Below are 18,337 nucleotides of genomic sequence, written 5' to 3' on the forward strand. Positions count from 1 at the left end.
GGTGGGGGCTCTGCCAAAACCCAATACAATTACACAGTATGGTCAAACCTCAAGTTGGGATTCTCTTTCCTGATCTTAAAATTCATGACTGATCCCCTCGTCTCAGCTTTAGAAGATCCACCAACTTCACCGACCCCTTCCCACCCCAGCCATTTGGGCCACTATCCACCTCTGGACGAATGGCGCAGTACCAAGCCCACGTCCTCCTATCGAGTTCTGCCACATCAAGATGATCCGCCCAGCTATCAAAAAGCAATCTCAACGCCCCAAGCAACAACCCCAAATTCTCCTCTCTCTCCGCCTCCAGTACTTTGGCCGTTTTATGCACCGCTTTTTTCTTTGAAGGGCTCGTCGCTGTTTCGTCGGCTGGCGGTGGTGATGGCTTCCCAAAACTCCTCAGCAGATACGATCTGGCCGCCTCGGGCCGGTGAATATGCATCCCCACCACATGGGTTAGCGGCTGCAGCTGCTTGCCTGACCCGTAACCTCCAACTGTGGTCCCAGGCTGGGCTTTTCTCATGGCCTCGAGATCCAGGCCCCAAAGAGCCTCGCCTCCGAGTGAAATACTTCCTCCCGTCTTTCGCATTCGTTCACCGAGCGCAGACGTAACCGCATTTCTCATCAACCTCCACCTGTCCGGCCCTAACATCGCCCCTCCGAACCAACGGGTGAGAACGACGAGTGTATCGACCGCCCCAGCCTCCCGCATAACCTTCAGCATGAGATCCCCACACCCAGTCTCCCCATCATCAAACGACTCCTCCCTCATGGTCCTCTGAGTGAGCCAATTCGCATTCTCTGGCGGCTTCAGCCGGAAAGCCCAGGCATTATGCGTTGCACTCTTCAACTCAGGGTGATTATGCATCAAGCTCTCCATCAAGTACTTCCTCTGTGACGGTGACGTTAAATGAATGGCCCTCGCCACAAACTTGGAGTCCTTCATAATAATCGGCGGGCTCGTAGACCAAGTAGCCGTAGGTGTAGGCGCCGGGTCCAGCGTCGAGGCCGTCGTCGCACTCGTCGCCTGTGACCCTCCCGCTCTATCCTTTTTTTCGTCGCCGGACCTTTCCTCACCTTTCCACTCATACCCACTCCTTTTGAGAACCGCAACCTCCCTACCCATTACCTTCACCCTCGGCTGACCTTCCCCATACCCCTCCTGATCCGCACTAGGGCCTTTGTCCAGTCCCAAACTCACAGCCTTGGACCGAGAGTTGGCGCTCACCACCGCCTGACCGAGGCTGAGTCTACTCGATAACGGCTGCTCAGGCATGGTATATCTAAGCATCTCCACCGCAAAGGCAAGTACGAGTGGCGCCCGGTTAGTTTCGATGACCGTCTTCTTTATAGTATCCTCGTCTGTGCATATTGGCAGCTCCAGGGAAGCCTCCAATTCCTGGGGGGTCATTTCAACAGGGCCAGTCATGAAAACGTCGCTTTTGGCGCGTTTGGATACCGGTGATGTGGATGATATTGATGATCCACGCTTGAGAACACCGCCGCCAGAGGGTGGTGATGATGACTGTGTGGCATTTCTCCTGATGACGGCCTTGCAGGCGTTTTGGAGAGCGCGTGCGACTTTATCGTCTTTGAGAGCTTCCTGAACGGTGGAGAGGGACGCTTCGGATATTTGTTTGATGCTGTTTTGACTTGTTAGTTGATATTGAATTGGTATAGATGTCGATAAAGTCGTATATTCCCAAAAGAATATGAGGTCGAGGCTCAAAATCAAGCCGATAGCTCACCTCCTGAGATCAACTGCCTGGAGGGCTTTGATTGATGTCATAGCTTGGAGCATGGGCATTTTTCTTGTGACGGTCATGAGCCGTATGAGGTCTTGGAGATCCTGTTGGGTAGCCATCTTTGCAATGTGACTGACTGCCTGGAAAATGATGAGGCCGGTAGACGTCTTCGTGAGAAATGTCGTGAAGACGAAGTGATGGTCGCGTGTGAGTGCCAGGAGAAAGGGCGAATCAGGATACCCCTGGCTAGCTTTGTGTGGGGAATCTAGGCACCTGTGGAGCCGTGTGCGGGAAGGTGGGGGGGTGGCATCGTTGACAGAGAAAGACTGCAACAAGATAGCAAGGCCTTTAGGGATAGTTGATAGGCCCTGAACACGTATCAGAAGGCCTTGAAAATATATTAGAAAGGCCTTCAAAACATATTAATAGGCTTTCCAAGATATTAACAGGCATTTCAATAGAGTTGAGAGGCCTTAGAAGACAGTCAAGAGGCACGCTAACCATCTTCTAAGGTCTGTTGATTATCTTTCAAGGCATTAATTATTTTGTCCATGACCTGACAAGGTGGGGCCTTCACCGTGGTGAGCGTTGATTATGTAATCTCCACATTCGACAGTCAACAAGAGTCTGATTGGCTGGAAAGCTCTGGCTCACTCAAGCTTCACAAATGTCCATCAAGGGTGAGTGAGAGCTCACACCACACCCGCCCAGGCCACCACCGGATCCCGTACCCGGACTTATATGAGAGCTGGGCAACACCCATTACCCCTCTCTCACACCACAACCATGGCCTCCCGACTAAGGCTGTCCTCAAGGACACCCTTCTCATTACACCCTCACCTCTATTCACCTTCCAACCTGCCCAGCTACTCCCGCCAATTAAGCCTCTCTTCAGCCCTCCAATACGCCAAACGAAAACCATCCCCATCCTCACCACCCTCGCCACCCCAAAGCCCCCTCCGCTCCAAAAAGTCCCCCCTCCCCCCACCCAACAACTTCGTCCCCCCAAAACCAAAACTCTCACTCTACCGCGACGACACCCCCACCTCAAAACCCCCCTTCACCCTAGAAGAAAACATCCAACGCCACCGCAAAATACCCCTCTACGGCGCCCTCGCAGTCGCCTTCCTCGCCTCCTTGTACATTTCGGCAGTAGTAACAAACACCTTCAAAACCCCCCCCGTCTCCGACCTCGCCCCCCTCGGCCCATCCCTCCCCCAACCCCACCCCTCCTGCTGCCCCCCAACTGGCCTACCCCCCTCATTAACCCCCGTCTCCGCCCTCGAATTCGACACCTCACTCAACACCTCCGAAAGTCTCTCCCGTATCACCGCCAACAGATCCTACCTCGCCAGCCGCGCCAAAGGCCACGTCTTGGAAGTAGCTTGTGGCACGGGGAGAAATCTGCCGTATTACAGCTGGGAGTATGTAGTTCACCCGTTCGAGGAATACTCCCCCGAGGAGCAGCTCGCCAAGGCGAAGAGTAGGATGGCGAAGATATTGGATATTAAAAGGGGGAGTTCGTGGGGGTATGGGACAAAGTCCAAGGTTACGGCTGGTGAGAGGAGGGTGGGGGGGATGGAGGGTGAGGTTTTGTCATATACGGCGGTGGATGTCTCGCCTGAGATGTTGTCTGTTGCACGCAATCGACTAAGGGAGTCGGTGCCGGGGTTGAGGCAGGTGATGGCTAAGAAGAGGGCTGAGCCCTACCCAAAACTGACGAACCCTGAGGAGGTCGTGCCGGTGGTTGCTGCGCTGGATGGGAGGGTTCAATTACTGCTTGGGGATGCAGAGGCGGGACTGCCAAGGGGGAGGGAGAGGTATGATACGGTTATTCAGAGTTTCGGGCTTTGTTCGGTGAAGGATCCACAGGGGTTGCTGGTGAAGATGGCGGGGAGGGTGGTGCCCGGGACGGGGAGGATTTTGTTGCTGGAGCATGGGAGGGGTTGGTTTGGGTGGATTAATGGACTGCTAGACAAGTACGCGCCAGGGCATTTTCAGAAGTTTGGGTGTTGGTGGAATAGGGATATTGAGGGGTTGGTGAAGGGTGCGAGTGAGGAGCTAGGGGGGAGGTTGGAGGTGGTGAGGATGGATAGGCCGTGGTATCATGCGGGTACGACGGTGGTGTTGGAGTTGAGGGTGAAGGAGGAGGGGGAGGGGAAGTGATGTGTAGGATTGGGAGTGATGAGCAAATGTGTACGATCTGAATAACAAAAGGCAGATATGTGTGATGGAGTACTCTCGTGTATTTGTATCACTGGCAAATAGACAAACGATCCAAAGCTTTTTGAGCTAGACAAAATAAAAAAAAACCGGATAAAATCCCCTATATATCACCATCTCATTCCAACCAAAGTCATCCACCAAAACCACCCGCAAACCCGCACCATCCACCAAACAGCAGCCCAAGATCCCCCATCTCAGCGACGCTTTTCCACCATCCGAGCTACCAAGCAACTGTCGTCGTGAAAGGGGATCAGGCATCTCTGACCCTCACATGACACTCTCTAGGTCCACGCCTCCGCCTCATCTTGGTTACTGCGCCGCACCACCCTTTCAAGTTTGGCCTCCATGTCATGGACGAAGCACACATCATCAAGAATCCTCTCAGGATGTGCATGGTTATTCCTGTTACTACGTCCCGGACAGTGAATCTGCCATAGTTGTAAAAGCCGTCAACTCGTAGTCTAGGGCAGTGCTGGTTGGAGAGCGAACGCGGTAGTTATCTTTCGTTGCATCACGGTAGGATCCTCGGATAATAGAGCCCAATTGAGCTGGGTGAGTTGGTCCCGTTGTAGCTACTTGCGTCAATCTGGATCCGGAGGCCACAGAACGCTCACAAACAGCTCCTGTTCGATCAGCGTTCGCAGGCGCGCGGGAGTTTCATCCCCGCTGGCGCTGTCATGTATGGGTTTCTCAGACGGGACATAGTTTTCGAGTCATCAAACAAGCCGTTTGTAATCTGCAAAGGCGATGGGTTGGTTATGCTTTAGTTGTTAATGATCCAAAGAATTCTGGTCAACATGCTTGTGGGCAATATCATTGACGTGCCCAATCATCAACTCCGACTCTAAAGATGCCCGTCTAATTTAAGAATGCAACCAAACTTGTTTTTCCAAGCCTTGCTTGGGTGCTCCATACCCTGTTATAAAGTTGGAAAAGAAAGCGTACAGTTGATGGGCCTCATGTTAAAGAGACCTATAACAAAATGGGCAGCAAGAATAAGGCCCGTCGGAAATTGGAAGGAGACTCCCCAACGATAGGTAGCAGTACTGCTTCCGACTAAAAGACGTCATTGAGAGAACGATAAAGTGATAGGAGACTATATTGTATTTCTAACGCCCTCATTCCCTTGGCACCAACGGCCTCCAGCCAAGCCGAACATCTAGGTCTCACTTCTTCTCCTTTCTATCATCATCACTCCAATGAGTAGAAAGGATCCGTGCACTCCCGTCCTCTGTCGTCTATAGCCAGTAGGTGGTATCTAGCAACTGCCTCCCAAAAACGACTCCATCCTCATCGTCCTGCTCGGAGGGCTGAATAATAATACAAAATAACGGAGAGAGCTGAGTTCGAGATCAAGAGCTTCTTCCATCTCCCTTTCCTGCTCCGTAACAAAACCCTCCTTTTTTGATCCCATCGCCCCCTTTTGTGGTACCAGATTGAGCAGAAAGAGTAGAGTCGAAACTGCATAAGCACACGTCAAAAAGCCAACAATAAACGCCGGATATAAAGAAACCGATCGCAAAGCTACCCCCAACTAAAAGCCAAGATAATAAAAATCCCCTGTAACGCCATATGCAACCCACATCAGCTAAGTAGTCATAAAACGCCATGCCATGCAATATCGCCATGATGGTACCGTTCCAAACGACATAGCTTCGTCTATGGGGAGACCTGGCCCATTTTTGCCGTCCGTTCCCGACCAACCGCCCAAGAGAGACAAAACAAGAAAGAAATAATGAAAAGGTAAAAAACGTAAAAGCATCGCGGACAAGTCGTAACAGGCCACATGTGACCCAAAGGAAATGCTGCCGGCAATCACCCGGATACAGCCAATACTGCCAACCCCCAGATCGTACACAACGTCATGCATGCTCCCATCCTGTCATACGTACACCAAACCGGAGCCTTGCGCGTCTTCGCGCTCAGTAATCGCTCAATAGCCCATCAAGCTCGTCAAGCTCGATATTTTCAGGGCTGCGGTCCCACTCCAGCATGCTGTCCCATTTATTCCAGCTTTCGGTCTCGAGGTCTTTCCTGCTGACGGGGAAGTACATTGTAGACCGGATCGCGGGACTTGAAACAAACGACAGATTGGTCGCATTGTTATTGCTGGTTGTGTTGTTCCCGCCAAAGAGCGATCCCTCTTCTTTTTCAAGATCCAAGACGGGCAATGGCTCGACAATGGTAGGCGGGTTGGCCCTGAGCAGATCGCCATTGAGTTTCCTCTTTTGCAGGCCAGTAGCCGTTTGAGTGAACTCCTTCTCGTCCTTTTCGAGAGGAGGCGAGGCCGCACGACGGCTGCTGCTGCGGCCATTGCTGTGGTGGGCAATGAAGCGAGAGGTTGGGGGCAGGCAGAAGCCGGGAAGCGAATAAGAGCCGATAGGCGTGCTCGGCATTTCGTCATCCATATCATCAAACTCTGGGCTTGAGAGATCCACCTCCGGGCTGGGCGACAGCTCGCGGCGCCGAATGGCGTCGGAGTCGGCGTCTTCAGAGTTGGAAGCTCCACTGGACAGAGAGGGAGAGATGATGGTGCGACTGTGCGCAAGGTGGCTCAAGGTGGCCGCTTGCGCCGGGTCCGGGAGCGGCTGGTGCGGGCAGGTGGTGAGGTAAAAGTATGTGCGCCTTGGGTGGACAGACTCGAGCTCCTTGGCCAGCGGGCAAGGCGACTGAGCTGACCAGCCGCTGCGCTTCAAGTAGGTGGCTAACCTTGATGAAATGATGGCGCACGGGTTGGCGGACCTGAGAGGAAAATGGTGAGCAAGAGGGACTCTGAGGTGGGGGAGACCGAAACTCTAAACGGTTCAGAGAAAGGAAGAGGGGGGAAACATACTGTTGAACGATCTTGAGCTGCTGCATGAGGACAGCAGCGAGCTCCTTCACTAAGTGTGGTCTGTTGCCCGTGTTTTGGAGCTGAACGATGACAGCCTCGACGATCTCATCGTTGACGGCGTCCATGTCGATTGGTTTCGAGTCCTCCTCGTCCATCTCGATGGACTGTTGGGCAGCAGGAGGGGATGGCGGGGGAGTGTCTTCGAACTTGACTGTCTGGCTATCGCGCCTCTTGGGCAGCGGCTCTGAGGTGAGCGCATCATCGTCATCCTGAGTGTGCGCGCGTTTTAGCCTCCTGGAGGGGGCTTCCTTTGTGTTTGATGAAGCCATACTTGACTGAGTAGAAGAGTTGTTGTTGTTGGAGGAAGAAGAAGAAGCTCGGCTGGCAGCAGCGGCGGCGCGGGCAGCGTGAGTTACAGGAACGTGGATTCCCAACGAGTGCAACGACAACGACTTGCGACGAGTGTTGTATGGACGCTCCGAACGCTCGGGGCGCATGATTGTGGTTGGGGCCATCGGGGGCAACAGCGAGACTTTAAAAAAGATAACGAGAGGGTTTGAAGTGGGTAGGTAGTAGATACTAGGCTATCTCCAGACCAAACCTTCTTTTTCTTTTTCTTTTCTTTTTTTGTTGCAACCGCGCTTCACACTTCGTTACCTGCAGGAAGCACGAAATACCCGTTCCGTCACTTGTTAGAACAAGACAAGAGCAAGGGAAGACAATAGACAACAAAATGGGCGGGCGGAGAGAGGCGGAGGGTTCGGAAGCTGGTGGAGGTGGTGGATGTGGTGGATGAACCCTTCATTGAAAACGGCAGAAAAAAAAAAAGTTGGTGGGACTCCCCGGCTCTGTTTGGATGATGGAAGGGGCAACGGCAGTCGATGCGACCCCAGCGAGTGGCAGCCAAGTCCCTAGACGACCGCTGCGACAGGGGGGCCACAGCAGGATACGGCAGGGATGGTATCACAATCCGTCTAAAAAGGCGGTATGGGGCTAGGGAATCGGCGCTAGAGGTGGGGTAAAAAAAAGAAGAAGCTCCCCGACGTGCGCAAAAACCTGCAGTCGCATGCACTTTCTTGCCTGCAATGCTGCGCTCGACTGCGCTCTTCCTCATCATCCAGCTGCGCGGGCCCACATAATTTTTCTGACTGTCACGAATCCTGTGTTCCCTCGCGATGTCAGAGCTCACCACCACCAACTCAGGTCGACTGGGTTTGTTGGTTATCGCGGGGAAATCGCATGGCCTCCGAGGGGCAGTCACGCCGAAAATGGACATCCGCCAATAAGATGAAGCAGTTAACCAGGAAAGGCAGTTCTGATCGCCCCCCGTCGAAACAAAAAAGGACCCTGTTCTCGCTCATCCGAGGCACGGCGAACGATGGCAGGCAGAATTGCTCCGTCATCAGAGCATCAGTGGACATATTACATACATAGCCTGTTGTTGGCGTTGATCTGTGACATCAAGACCCCGCCATCAACAAAGAGCACCGGCAGAACCATCTCGACAGACCAAACAACAAGCAGTCTCGACCAAAATCTCGCGAGAGTCTCACGTGCTGTCGTGTGTTTCGCGTCCGGGACCCGGGTGGACAGATGAATGATTGATAATGATAAGACTTTTCGGGGTCCAAAAACTGACGAAAAGGCCGCATCGGAGTGGATGGCAGGTGGATTTTGTCCTTGTCAGTGTTCCCTTCGCCCCTGATGCAATATCCCAGACTTTCTCCACAAAACGAACGTCCCAGAAGCCGACTAGACCGGGCTCGCTCACTCTGGTTGTCGTGACCACGCGAAGCGCAAACAATTCCATCCCGTCACCGAGCCTCTTCAACGGCGCTCCATTATTCTGCCACGACGATTTGTCCGCAACACAGCACCGGTTTCAACGCCGTACTCGGTCACACCAGCAGGCAACAAGCACCACCAGCCTTCCCCGGATGACTCTTTTTTAATTTTATATATATATATTTTTGATAAACTTGGTGGCATATACTGCGCCAGCCGCGCCAAAGTTTTTGTAACCAACCCTCTTCCCCCAGTCAACCGTTCGTTTGCCTGGTTGCCACGGACCACAGTTTATTAACAGCTTCCCCCCACTTTTACACACACACAGACCCCCACCTCCGCCATGGCGCTTCTTGCGGTAAGTGGGCCCGGCTAGAGAACGGCGAGAAAATTAGATCTGGCCAATCACGGCACGTCTATTGGACTGGATTTCCTCTTTTGGCCGCGGGGCACCAATCATACCCCGCTCAGATTTTCAACGCACCGACCACCGCCGATGTCGTTACGTGAGACCCGACCACCACCCTTACGTCCATCATGAGACATTTCCCACTGCCGTTCCAGATGTTCGACCCTGATTCAGAAAGAGGAGAGACCCCAAGATCCCTAAACTCCAAGTCAGAGTCTCGACCAGTTGATCAGTGTGAATATGTCTGTTGCCGATAGACAAGATTGAGCAATCAGAGGCAACAGATGCAAGTCTGACCCAGAGCGTCCCAGCTGTAACCCACCTTCAAGGATACCCACATCAAACACTGTCTCTCGAGACCCGAGAATCAAGTTTGTCTCTCGCTCATCTCTCGAGCCCAATTAGCCCATTCCAATCCCCTACACGAATGATCTCATAAACTGATCACTTTAGCTGAGAGAGAAAAGAGATGGCTGGGAGTGGTGTGCCGCTCACTCACTTACACCTACAAACGGAGAGCATGGCAACCCCAACTTTTTTTTTTTTACCCAGCCAGTGACAGCAGCAAACCACACGCGACACTGCACCCCAAATTCTTCTTCGCAGCCCGTCCCGGCTTCGGGGAACCAATCAACCCGGCCAAATATTGGGTAGGAATTTACATTACACCGAGCTCGAAACAATTTGGGGTTTTCTCGGAAACTCACCGCCTTTGGGAACTGGACCTTTTTCCCCTCCCCCTCATCCATCTTTTTTTTTTTTTTGGGTTTCCCCTCACCATCCATCCCGCTTCCACACATCGATCAAGTTTCACACCACCTTCGCTCACCGCCTTACAAGACGATTGGGCTAGTTGGTGCATGACAACAATCCGGTCTTTTTTTTCCTTGTTTAAGCGCTAATGCTAGGGTTAAGTATCTTTAGCTAAATAAGGGTCGGTTAAAGTAGTATGCGCATGTAGGTAGTCGTGGCAATATGAACTCCAACGGTCTGGATTCATGTGATCGGGGAGAGGACAGCGAGGAAGTAAACAAAACAGGACAAGATATTTGAGTCGCTTGTGGCGGCAGAGATAATATCATGATAGTTTGCAAGCGATGGTTCATTTTGGCAAGTTTATGGAGAGGGAAAGCCTGAGGCTCATGGTGTGGTCTTGGCTTTGCTGCATCTTGTCTCCAGCCAACGGCTCACACGGCACTTGACTTATACATTCAAGTAAGGTTGTCTATGCAAGTCTTCACAACTTACACTTCAGAAGCGCCTGTGTGTCAGACTTGTGGTCGAGATAACACCAGACATCCCGTGTAGGGCCACAACCTTGGAACAGCAGTTCTCATGTCTGAGTCTGAAGCCTCGCTCTGGAAGTTATTGGCACACTTGAAGCACAAAATGCCAGGCAAAAGTCCCCCAAAGGGAAACCCATGATGACAGGAAAACATTTGGGAAATGTGACACCCAAGTACTCATGAGAATTAGGTGACGCCAGCGTCGTTCTGACTTACAGCCATTGAACTGTCATGTTGAGGTTGTCATGAACTCTGGGTTCCAGGTTTATACGTCATCTTTTCTGAGCTGGGCTGACTGAACAAATCCCGTCTGCCTGCACGTGCCGGGAAAGACTCAAAGTTTCTTCTGGATGGCTTCTACATTAAGTTTTGTTCACGATTCGGATGTGGAAAGTTGGGATTGCAGGTCTGTAAACTTTGAAACAACAACTTTCTAAACAGTCACTTCCTTTATATAAACCTCGACCTTGCCGTTCTCTCTCTATCGAATCGTCTCCTGCTCTACATCCCACAAGGGAACCGATATCTGATCAAGCTTTTCGACCCTACACGCACAAACAATAAATAGGGCGCGACTAACACAGCATCCTCCGAGATCAATCCATCGCCATGAGTTCAACCCCAACTGCGAACCTTGGTTCGCATGAGCGTTATGCTGCGGGAACCAGACTCAAGCTCCACAAACATCGCGCCCCTGAGCCGTTTTGCTCGAATTACAGGGGACCACGCCCCAGGCGCGAAATATGTCGAGGGTCTGGCCGTCCAGACGATGACGAATTTACTCTCAAGGGCCGTGTCAACTTTACCCTTCACAACCCCCCGTTGGTAACCGAACCCCCCCGAGACTCCTGGTGAGGCCGTCATGACCATCACCGGCGACCTGAGCACCCGCGACTTCAAGGATGTCGAGCGTAAAGGAGGCCCCCGTGTAGTCACCAGCTACTCGGATGACGACCCAACAATCAAGCGCATGGCCAAAATATTCGACGCTTTGGATCACCCTTTGATGGGTGATCCAAACTGTGACCTCCGCCCCCGGGAAACCTGCGTCGAGTGTATGGATTGCACAGCGCGCGCAGATCTGGACTACGCGATGGAAGCAGCTGTTTATGAGGGTTTTTCTGCGCCTGGGAACGAGAAATTCAAGCACATCGTCCCGACGTACCATGGCAGTTGGATGTTTGCCCTGCCGACGCATCAGGCTGGCAAGCCTCGGTGGGTGAGGATGGTGCTGGTGGAGCATTGTGAAGGGGAAGTGATGGATAAAATCATGGGCAAACAAGTCATACCCAAGGACGACGACGACGACAACGACTACAGCGAACCAAACAATAAATACACCTTCGACTACGGCAAACTTCCCCCCCGAAGCAGACCGTCTCTCCATCATGAAACAAATCATCGAAACCGAAATCAGGATGATGTGGAACGTCGAAATTAGCATTACACCTTGCAATGCGAGGCTCAAGACGGAGAATATCTTTGTTTGCAACAACGGATCCGTCAAGTTCATCACTTTTAGAGAGGCAAAGGTGTGCCGCTATCTTGACGAGACGGAGGATCACCCAAACCAGATTTATGATGGGCGGTGGGACTCAGGCGTACCAGCGGCGGAGATGAGGCTGATGAAGTCTCCGATTGAGAGATACTGGTCTAAATGCTTCCTCGAACCTTTCGGTCGTTGGCTCCCAGAGGCCTGGGAAAAGAACGAGGAGTTGGCAAACGAGTGGTTGATTGACACGTTCGGCTCGGAGAAGGAGTTAGAAAAAGTATGAGCCGATCAAAGACGAGTGGTTCTGGGAGAGAGAGCCTATAAGGGACAAGGCGAAAAGGTGCGCAAGTGGTTGGAAGATCATGATCCGGACGAGAGGCCCTCCAAGAGAGCTCGGCATGTATAATTCAACAGGACTATTACTACTAGTTGGGCTTCTTGCAACATCTTTCAAGGCCTTTATACCTTATGTCAAATCTTCCCCCAGGTGAACTTCAATCATCCCCCGTACCTTGCCCCTTTTCTTGGTGCGAGTAGGGTGTGTTCCGCATACCTTCACACATGAACCCACTTTCCGAGCAATTTCTCCAACAAATCAAGTAACAGCATCAGTGGTTTAGTGGTAAAATCCATCGTTGCCATCGATGGGCCCCGTGTTCGATTCACGGCTGATGCAACTCAACTTCTCTTTTGCATTTTTTTCTACCTCTCTCATCTTCTACGCTCCTTCAGGGGCATTTATTTCCTCACCTTCTTTTTCTTTTATTTCAACCACACCACAAGCCCCACCCTTGATCCCTCTTGACCACAAAACCTCCCCGTCAAATCTTCTCCCCCTCCAAAATCCCCTTCGCCTCCCCCCCCCTCCACCAACTCTTCCCCTCCTCCCCCGGATACCCAAACCGCTCCATACTCTCCCCCCTCATCTGAACCGAATACCCCGGCTGCGTAGGCGTGACATAATACCCCTTTTCAATGACACTCGGCCAGACAAAATGCTCATGCAAATGATCCACATACTCCAACACCGACTTCTGCCCGCTCACCACCACATAGTCAATCGTCGACAAGTGCTGCGTATACTCCGGCAACCCGACCCCACCACTATGCGGCACGATCGGAACCCCAAACTTCTTCGCCATCAGCATCACCGCAAGAACCTCATTGACACCACCCAGCCGACAGGCGTCAATCTGGCAAACGTCTATGGCGCCCGACATGAGGAACTGCTTGAACATGACTCTGTTCTGGCACATCTCCCCCGTGGCGACCTTGATGCCGTAGGGTTTCAGCGCAGTTCTTATAGCCAGATGCCCCAGGACATCATCAGGAGAAGTCGGCTCTTCAATAAACCAAGGTTTGAAACCCGCAAGGGATTTCATGTACTCGATCGCCTCGGGCACGCTCCAGATCTGGTTGGCGTCCACCATGAGGATTTTCTCTCCCGGGGTGGGTGATGAGTCGAGGACTTGACGGGCGATGGTCAACCGTTTGATGTCTTCCTGTAGTGACCCGCCTACTTTGAGCTTGAAGTGCCTGTACCCCTGTGCGACTGTTTCCTGGAGCAATCTCCTCATTTTGGATTCGTCGTAACCAAGCCAGCCCGCGGAGGTGGTGTACGCGGGTACAGCTTCGTTTCTTTCCGCCTGGGCGATTCGTTCGGGCTTACCCTCTTGCATTGACTGCAGGAGGGAGAGGGCTTCCTCGGGGGTGATGGCGTCGATGATGTAGCGGAAGTCGATGCAGGCGACGAATTCTTCTGGGGTCATGTCTGCTACTACCCTCCAGACGGGTTTGTTGAGGGTTTTGGCCCATAGATCCCACAACGCGTTGACTACCGCGCCTAGGGCGAGGTGGATGACTCCTTTTTCTGGGCCTATCCAGCGGAGCTGGGAGTCGTTGACTAGGTGCCGCCAGGTGGCGCCAAAGTTTGTGCCGACGAGGGAGGAGAGGGGGGTGTGGAGGATGCGGGGGCGAGGTGGGAGATGGCGGCGCAGACGAGGTCGTTTCCGCGGCCGATGGTGAAGGTCTGTGATGGGGGTTAGCAATAAGGGTGGCTTATAAGGGGAGGGGGGGGGGGAGCGGACCATGCCATGGCCGGTGAGGTCGGAGTTGGTCTCGAGGATGCAGTAGGCGGCTGAGTAGTCTCCTGCCGCGTTCATGGCGTCGGAGCCGGTTTTGTCTAGGGAGGTGGGGAAGCGGACATCGCGGGTTGAGAAGGAGGTTATGGTTATTTCTTTGGGGGCCATCTTGGGGGTGTGTAGATTGTATCCTATATCCGGCTCTTTGAGTGTGCGGTTTTGAGCTATGTACGAGGCTGTGAGATGGTGGCTAGGATGTAAGGTCTAAAAGAGCGTATTCTTGAAGAGTTAAAGAAGAAAGCCAAGTAAACATATCCAGAAACTCATCATAATACAGCTCCGATCCAGGAACGCGGGGCAGCTTGGGGATAGCTCGGGTTTGTGAGGGGAACAGTGGGGTGAACTGGGGAAATACCAGTTGAAGGAGCGCCGTTTGATTGACGGATAAATCGTGGGGGGGTGGTACTCTGCTCCATGACATAACCGTTGACTGGGGGCCGGGTCAATTGATTACGAGGTTGTGATTGTGGATTGCCCCTTTTCAATTCAGGGGTAGTAAGTCCCAAGCGTGATCTCGGTATCCTACCGAATAGCACATGGATGGACGGCTGCTTCTACTCCAAGTGAGCAAAAGTAGAGTCCGACATATTTACGGAGTTTATTTTGGTCAAAAGGGGCTGCTGCTGCGGATGCAACACCAGTAGGCTAAGTTCCGAAGGCGACTCGGGACAAACAGAGTGGAAAACTTGAGCTCCTACAAGGGCAAGGAAAGCAAACTTCTCTGAGATGAACCACAGCTTCTTTTGCTGGTGGTAGAAAAATATTGCGAGGGTGGACGCGTGGACCCTCGGACTTTGTGTATAAGCCGTGTTCAGATCGGAGCGTCCTGGTCAGAGACAATGCTGGTCGAGTTCCGACGATATTTGGCCAGATGACAATGTAGGCAGTGATATTTCGACGAGAGTAAGATTAAATAGCCCCATCATCTCCTTTTTAAGAATGCCGTCACTCACCTCATTACCGCACCAAGATCACACTACTCACTGCACAAACCTACTTCAAGATGTCTTCCAAGACCTTCAACCTCTCCAAGCCAGATCGAACTGTGCAAGTCGGTGTGATCCTTCTCGGCGGGTACGTCCCTTGTAACAGTTCTAGAATCTGACACTGACAAGATCGTATCAGTCTCACCGAATTCCTCGACGTGGCACCTGTCGACCTCTTCAACAGCCTCACGCCCATGTTTCTTCAAACCTTGTCAAGCGCTTTCGTTCCGGCCCATCTCTTGCAACAAGCCATAGACATGGAATTTCATTGGGTGACTGAGACAGGCAAAACCCCTTCAGTCAGCAACCTTACCGCGCGCACAACCATCGTGCCGACCGACTCCTTTGCAACCTGTCCTGTCTTGGACATTGTCCTCATCGGAGCCTACCACGCTGGGTATAACCCGACTGAGACAGAGTTGGCTTATGTCCGCAAGGCGTACGACAACTGCTCTGCCTTTATGACCATCTGCGGCGGCATTGAGGTCCCCTTGAGAGCTGGCATCTTGGAGGGCAAGACTGCCACGGGACCGAGATTTATGTTGGATATTCTGAGACAGCTGGCACCAGGAACGAACTGGATTGAGAAACGCTGGGCGAGCGATGGCAAGTTGTGGACGAGTGGAGCTCTGCTGAACGGGACGGATATGGTGGCGGCCTTTCAGAGGGAGGTTTGGGGTGGGAAGTCGCTTACAGAGGAGGATTCCTTGGTTGAGTTCATGGCCAGGGTGGGAGGCGTTCCCGTGAGAGACGTTGATTACAAGGATGTGGATTGGAAGCTGTGATCTTCTGGACGTTTTGGGCTTGTTTGCTTCAGAAATTCGTGTTAGCTTCCGTGCTTTGCTGTGGAGGTATCACATGACGATAGATAGGCAATGGGAGAAGGAGCAGCTGAGGGCTGATGTCACGTTCCACTCGCTCAAATAGTCACGACTGATCGGATCACACTCTCTCAAAACCTTTCTCCCTTCCCACATCCAAGGCTGCAGCATGCCCCTTCACCATAATCCAACATTTATCACCATGTTTGTTGAACGAATCCAACATTTATCACTGTGTTCGTTGAACGAATCCAACATTTATCACCATGTTCGTTGAACGGTGCACTCGGCTATCCCATCTTCGCGTCATATCATGGAAGCCATGACAGTCGTCCACGTACAACGGTACGTCGTCCGAACGAGAAATTTCATCACACTTCAAACCTGGCATGTCCCTTTTTACGCTCTCACCAACAAGCGGTTGATCGATTCCAGACACCGATCTCGAGCAGGATTGGCCACTCCTCATCTACTCAGAACTGACAGGTTCCACCTGAACCACCAGGACACGTACTTCGTCTTGCCGTACACACGTCCACCCCATCTACCGAGCCACAGAGATTGCCATATACCGTGCTCTGTTTTACGCTGCTCAACAGTAACCCCCACAGTTCGGGAAGCCTCAATATCTTCACGTCGTTTGTTCAGCTCTGGCAATCCCGTTGTCCTGTTCGAAAGTACGCAAGTTGCACACTCCCCATAACCCAAGACTCCATGGGTTAGCCGTCGACGCTGGCCATGTCAGGTCGGTATTCAAGTATGCCTCCAAAGTCCCCAAAGTGAAAGATTGTCCTCCCGTTCTCGGTTTGATATTTTTCGAGACCTCAGACCAAAATGTTCGCCGTGCCGATAGAGGAATTCAGAAAGATAAGGGAAAATAGGCGTAAGCTGGCAACATCGACCAAGTCATCAACACCACCACCACCACCGAGTCTCGACAATGTCTCGACGGATATAGAGCTTCAGCTTCCCGCTTCTTCGATTATAGATGATGCCCAGGGGCCCGACGCTCACAAGCCATTGATCAACCCCCGTCTAATATCCGACGCTACAATCGGTCTCTCAGACGGCCTCACTGTCCCCTTCGCTCTCACAGCAGGACTTACCGCGCTAGGAGACACCCGCACAGTCATCTATGGTGGTCTGGCAGAACTGATAGCAGGCGCCATCTCAATGGGACTAGGAGGTTATCTTGGAGCAAGGGGAGAATTGGCAGCATACGAAGAGTCACACTCTAGGCTGATGACGCTCCTGCAAGAACCTGGGCCGCCTACCAAGTCCGCCATCACCGCCGGCCAAGACGCTATCATTGAGGCGTTGCAGCAAGCCTTGTTTCCTCTGCAGGTACACAGACTGGACCTGAAACACCAGCTTATCGAGGGCGAGAGTGAAGCATGGGTGGGGTTACTGTTGAGGTTACAAGGCATTTCCCTTCCTTCAACATGTACCGACGACGACTGTACGAAAAGTCATGACCAAAAGGCCGAGGAGAAACGGAGGAGAAGGAGACAGAGAGATGACAGCAGGACGAGAGCAATGCAATCGGCCGTCACAATAGCGGCCGGGTATTTCCTCGGTGGGCTCCTACCGCTTATACCGTACTTTTTCGTGGCCGGACATATCGGAAAGTTGATGGCGGGGCTGTACATCTCGATCGGAGTCATGGGGGTAGCGTTGTTCACGTTTGGCTATGTCAAGACGGCTGTGGTGGTTGGGTTTGGAAGGCAGCACGCAAAGAAGAGTGTGCTAGGGGGTGTGCAGATGGTGATTGTAGGGGGGATGGCGGCCGGGGCTGCTATGGGTTTAGTTAAAGTGTTTGAAGGGGTTGGGACGTTTGGGCCATGATGTACGAGAGAAAAAAAAATCGGAGCTCATATAGACAGTCAGTACAGAGATATAAAGTGGGTTTTAAAAAGGGGGTATTCTTGTTATCAAGGTGTTTGTGTGAATTTCATTTACACCTGCATATCCTACACATGTGTGACCTCTCTCCAGGGTTGTGATATGGTGACGAGGGAAAGCTTAGGCACCACCCTCCCGCTTGGCGTACTCCTCCTCCATGGCCTCTTCGTACTTCCTGTCTGCCTCCTTTTCGGCTTCGGTCTTGGGGCGGGTGACACCGGCGCCAGTGTTGACGCCAGCGCCGGTGGGGACGTTGGAGGTTTGCTGGGGGTTGATGTTGGGGGAGGAGGGCTTGTTGGAGGGGGCCGAGGAGGTGGAGGAGGTGATTTTGTCGGACATGATGTTTCTTTCTTTGGTTGTTTGTAATGTTTTGAGAAAAGAGGTAGCAGATAGTTTGTGTATTGTGTGATGGATGGATGATGTGTTGTGAAAGCCGTAGTGAGTTGTGAAGTCTTCTTATAGCTCTTTGTGAGGGAGAGCTGGTGGCAAAAGGTGGCGTACAGCGTGCGTAATTGCCCAACTGAGCATTGGAACGGAGCGCTGAAGATGACTCCGAGGGGGTGGGTTATAGCGGGTGATCCCGCATTTTCAGGGACCAAAATCAGAAATCCACAGCAGGTTGTTGGGTAGAACTGTTTGTCCTGTCAAGTACCTCACTTGGGTAGAAGCTATATCCAAAAACACTCGAGTGTCGTCTCTTTTTTCGCGGAGATG

At 52.3% G+C, this 18,337-nt stretch overlaps 8 protein-coding genes and 1 non-coding gene across 9 annotated transcripts; 5 read left to right on the forward strand and 4 right to left on the reverse strand.

Annotated features, from left to right (window-relative positions):
* Positions 1–54: 54 nt before the first annotated feature.
* On the reverse strand, positions 55–2,135 carry QC764_408430 (uncharacterized protein). The gene is made up of 2 exons (XM_062947128.1): positions 1,746–2,135; positions 55–1,640 (listed from the first exon to the last, which is right to left on the reverse strand). The coding sequence occupies exons 1-2, from the start codon at positions 1,859–1,861 to the stop codon at positions 83–85; spliced, it is 1,674 nt and encodes a 557-aa protein (XP_062800551.1). The 5' UTR covers positions 1,862–2,135; the 3' UTR covers positions 55–82.
* Positions 2,136–2,528: 393 nt separating this feature from the next.
* Positions 2,529–3,908, forward strand: QC764_408420 (uncharacterized protein; the record flags this gene model as incomplete). The annotated part of the gene is made up of 1 exon (XM_062947127.1): positions 2,529–3,908. One exon carries the CDS (start codon positions 2,529–2,531, stop codon positions 3,906–3,908), a length of 1,380 nt encoding a protein of 459 aa, XP_062800552.1.
* A 1,153-nt stretch (positions 3,909–5,061) lies between these two features.
* Positions 5,062–8,806, reverse strand: QC764_408410 (uncharacterized protein). The gene is made up of 2 exons (XM_062947126.1): positions 6,802–8,806; positions 5,062–6,710 (listed from the first exon to the last, which is right to left on the reverse strand). Exons 1-2 carry the CDS (start codon positions 7,314–7,316, stop codon positions 5,891–5,893), a joined length of 1,335 nt encoding a protein of 444 aa, XP_062800553.1. The 5' UTR covers positions 7,317–8,806; the 3' UTR covers positions 5,062–5,890.
* Positions 8,807–11,143: 2,337 nt separating this feature from the next.
* QC764_408400 (uncharacterized protein) lies at positions 11,144–12,056 on the forward strand (the record flags this gene model as incomplete). The annotated part of the gene is made up of 2 exons (XM_062947125.1): positions 11,144–11,658; positions 11,699–12,056. 2 exons carry the CDS (start codon positions 11,144–11,146, stop codon positions 12,054–12,056), a joined length of 873 nt encoding a protein of 290 aa, XP_062800554.1.
* Positions 12,057–12,378: 322 nt separating this feature from the next.
* Positions 12,379–12,449, forward strand: QC764_0067120. Its single transcript has one exon. It is a non-coding gene; the product is annotated as a tRNA-Gly (tRNA).
* A 145-nt stretch (positions 12,450–12,594) lies between these two features.
* LGD1 (L-galactonate dehydratase) lies at positions 12,595–14,333 on the reverse strand (the record flags this gene model as incomplete). The annotated part of the gene is made up of 2 exons (XM_062947124.1): positions 13,861–14,333; positions 12,595–13,830 (listed from the first exon to the last, which is right to left on the reverse strand). The coding sequence occupies exons 1-2, from the start codon at positions 14,020–14,022 to the stop codon at positions 12,595–12,597; spliced, it is 1,398 nt and encodes a 465-aa protein (XP_062800555.1). The 5' UTR covers positions 14,023–14,333.
* A 584-nt stretch (positions 14,334–14,917) lies between these two features.
* Positions 14,918–15,685, forward strand: QC764_408380 (uncharacterized protein; the record flags this gene model as incomplete). The annotated part of the gene is made up of 2 exons (XM_062947123.1): positions 14,918–14,988; positions 15,040–15,685. 2 exons carry the CDS (start codon positions 14,918–14,920, stop codon positions 15,683–15,685), a joined length of 717 nt encoding a protein of 238 aa, XP_062800556.1.
* An 870-nt stretch (positions 15,686–16,555) lies between these two features.
* Positions 16,556–17,566, forward strand: CCC1 (the record flags this gene model as incomplete). Its single annotated transcript, XM_062947122.1, has 1 exon — positions 16,556–17,566. One exon carries the CDS (start codon positions 16,556–16,558, stop codon positions 17,564–17,566), a length of 1,011 nt encoding a protein of 336 aa, XP_062800557.1.
* Positions 17,567–17,743: 177 nt separating this feature from the next.
* QC764_0067160 (uncharacterized protein) lies at positions 17,744–17,962 on the reverse strand (the record flags this gene model as incomplete). The annotated part of the gene is made up of 1 exon (XM_062940588.1): positions 17,744–17,962. One exon carries the CDS (start codon positions 17,960–17,962, stop codon positions 17,744–17,746), a length of 219 nt encoding a protein of 72 aa, XP_062800558.1.
* Between the last annotated feature and the right edge of the window lie 375 nt (positions 17,963–18,337).

This window comes from Podospora pseudoanserina, chromosome 4, assembly GCF_035222485.1.
Source record: "Podospora pseudoanserina strain CBS 124.78 chromosome 4, whole genome shotgun sequence".
Taxonomy (NCBI): Eukaryota; Fungi; Ascomycota; class Sordariomycetes; order Sordariales; family Podosporaceae; genus Podospora; species Podospora pseudoanserina.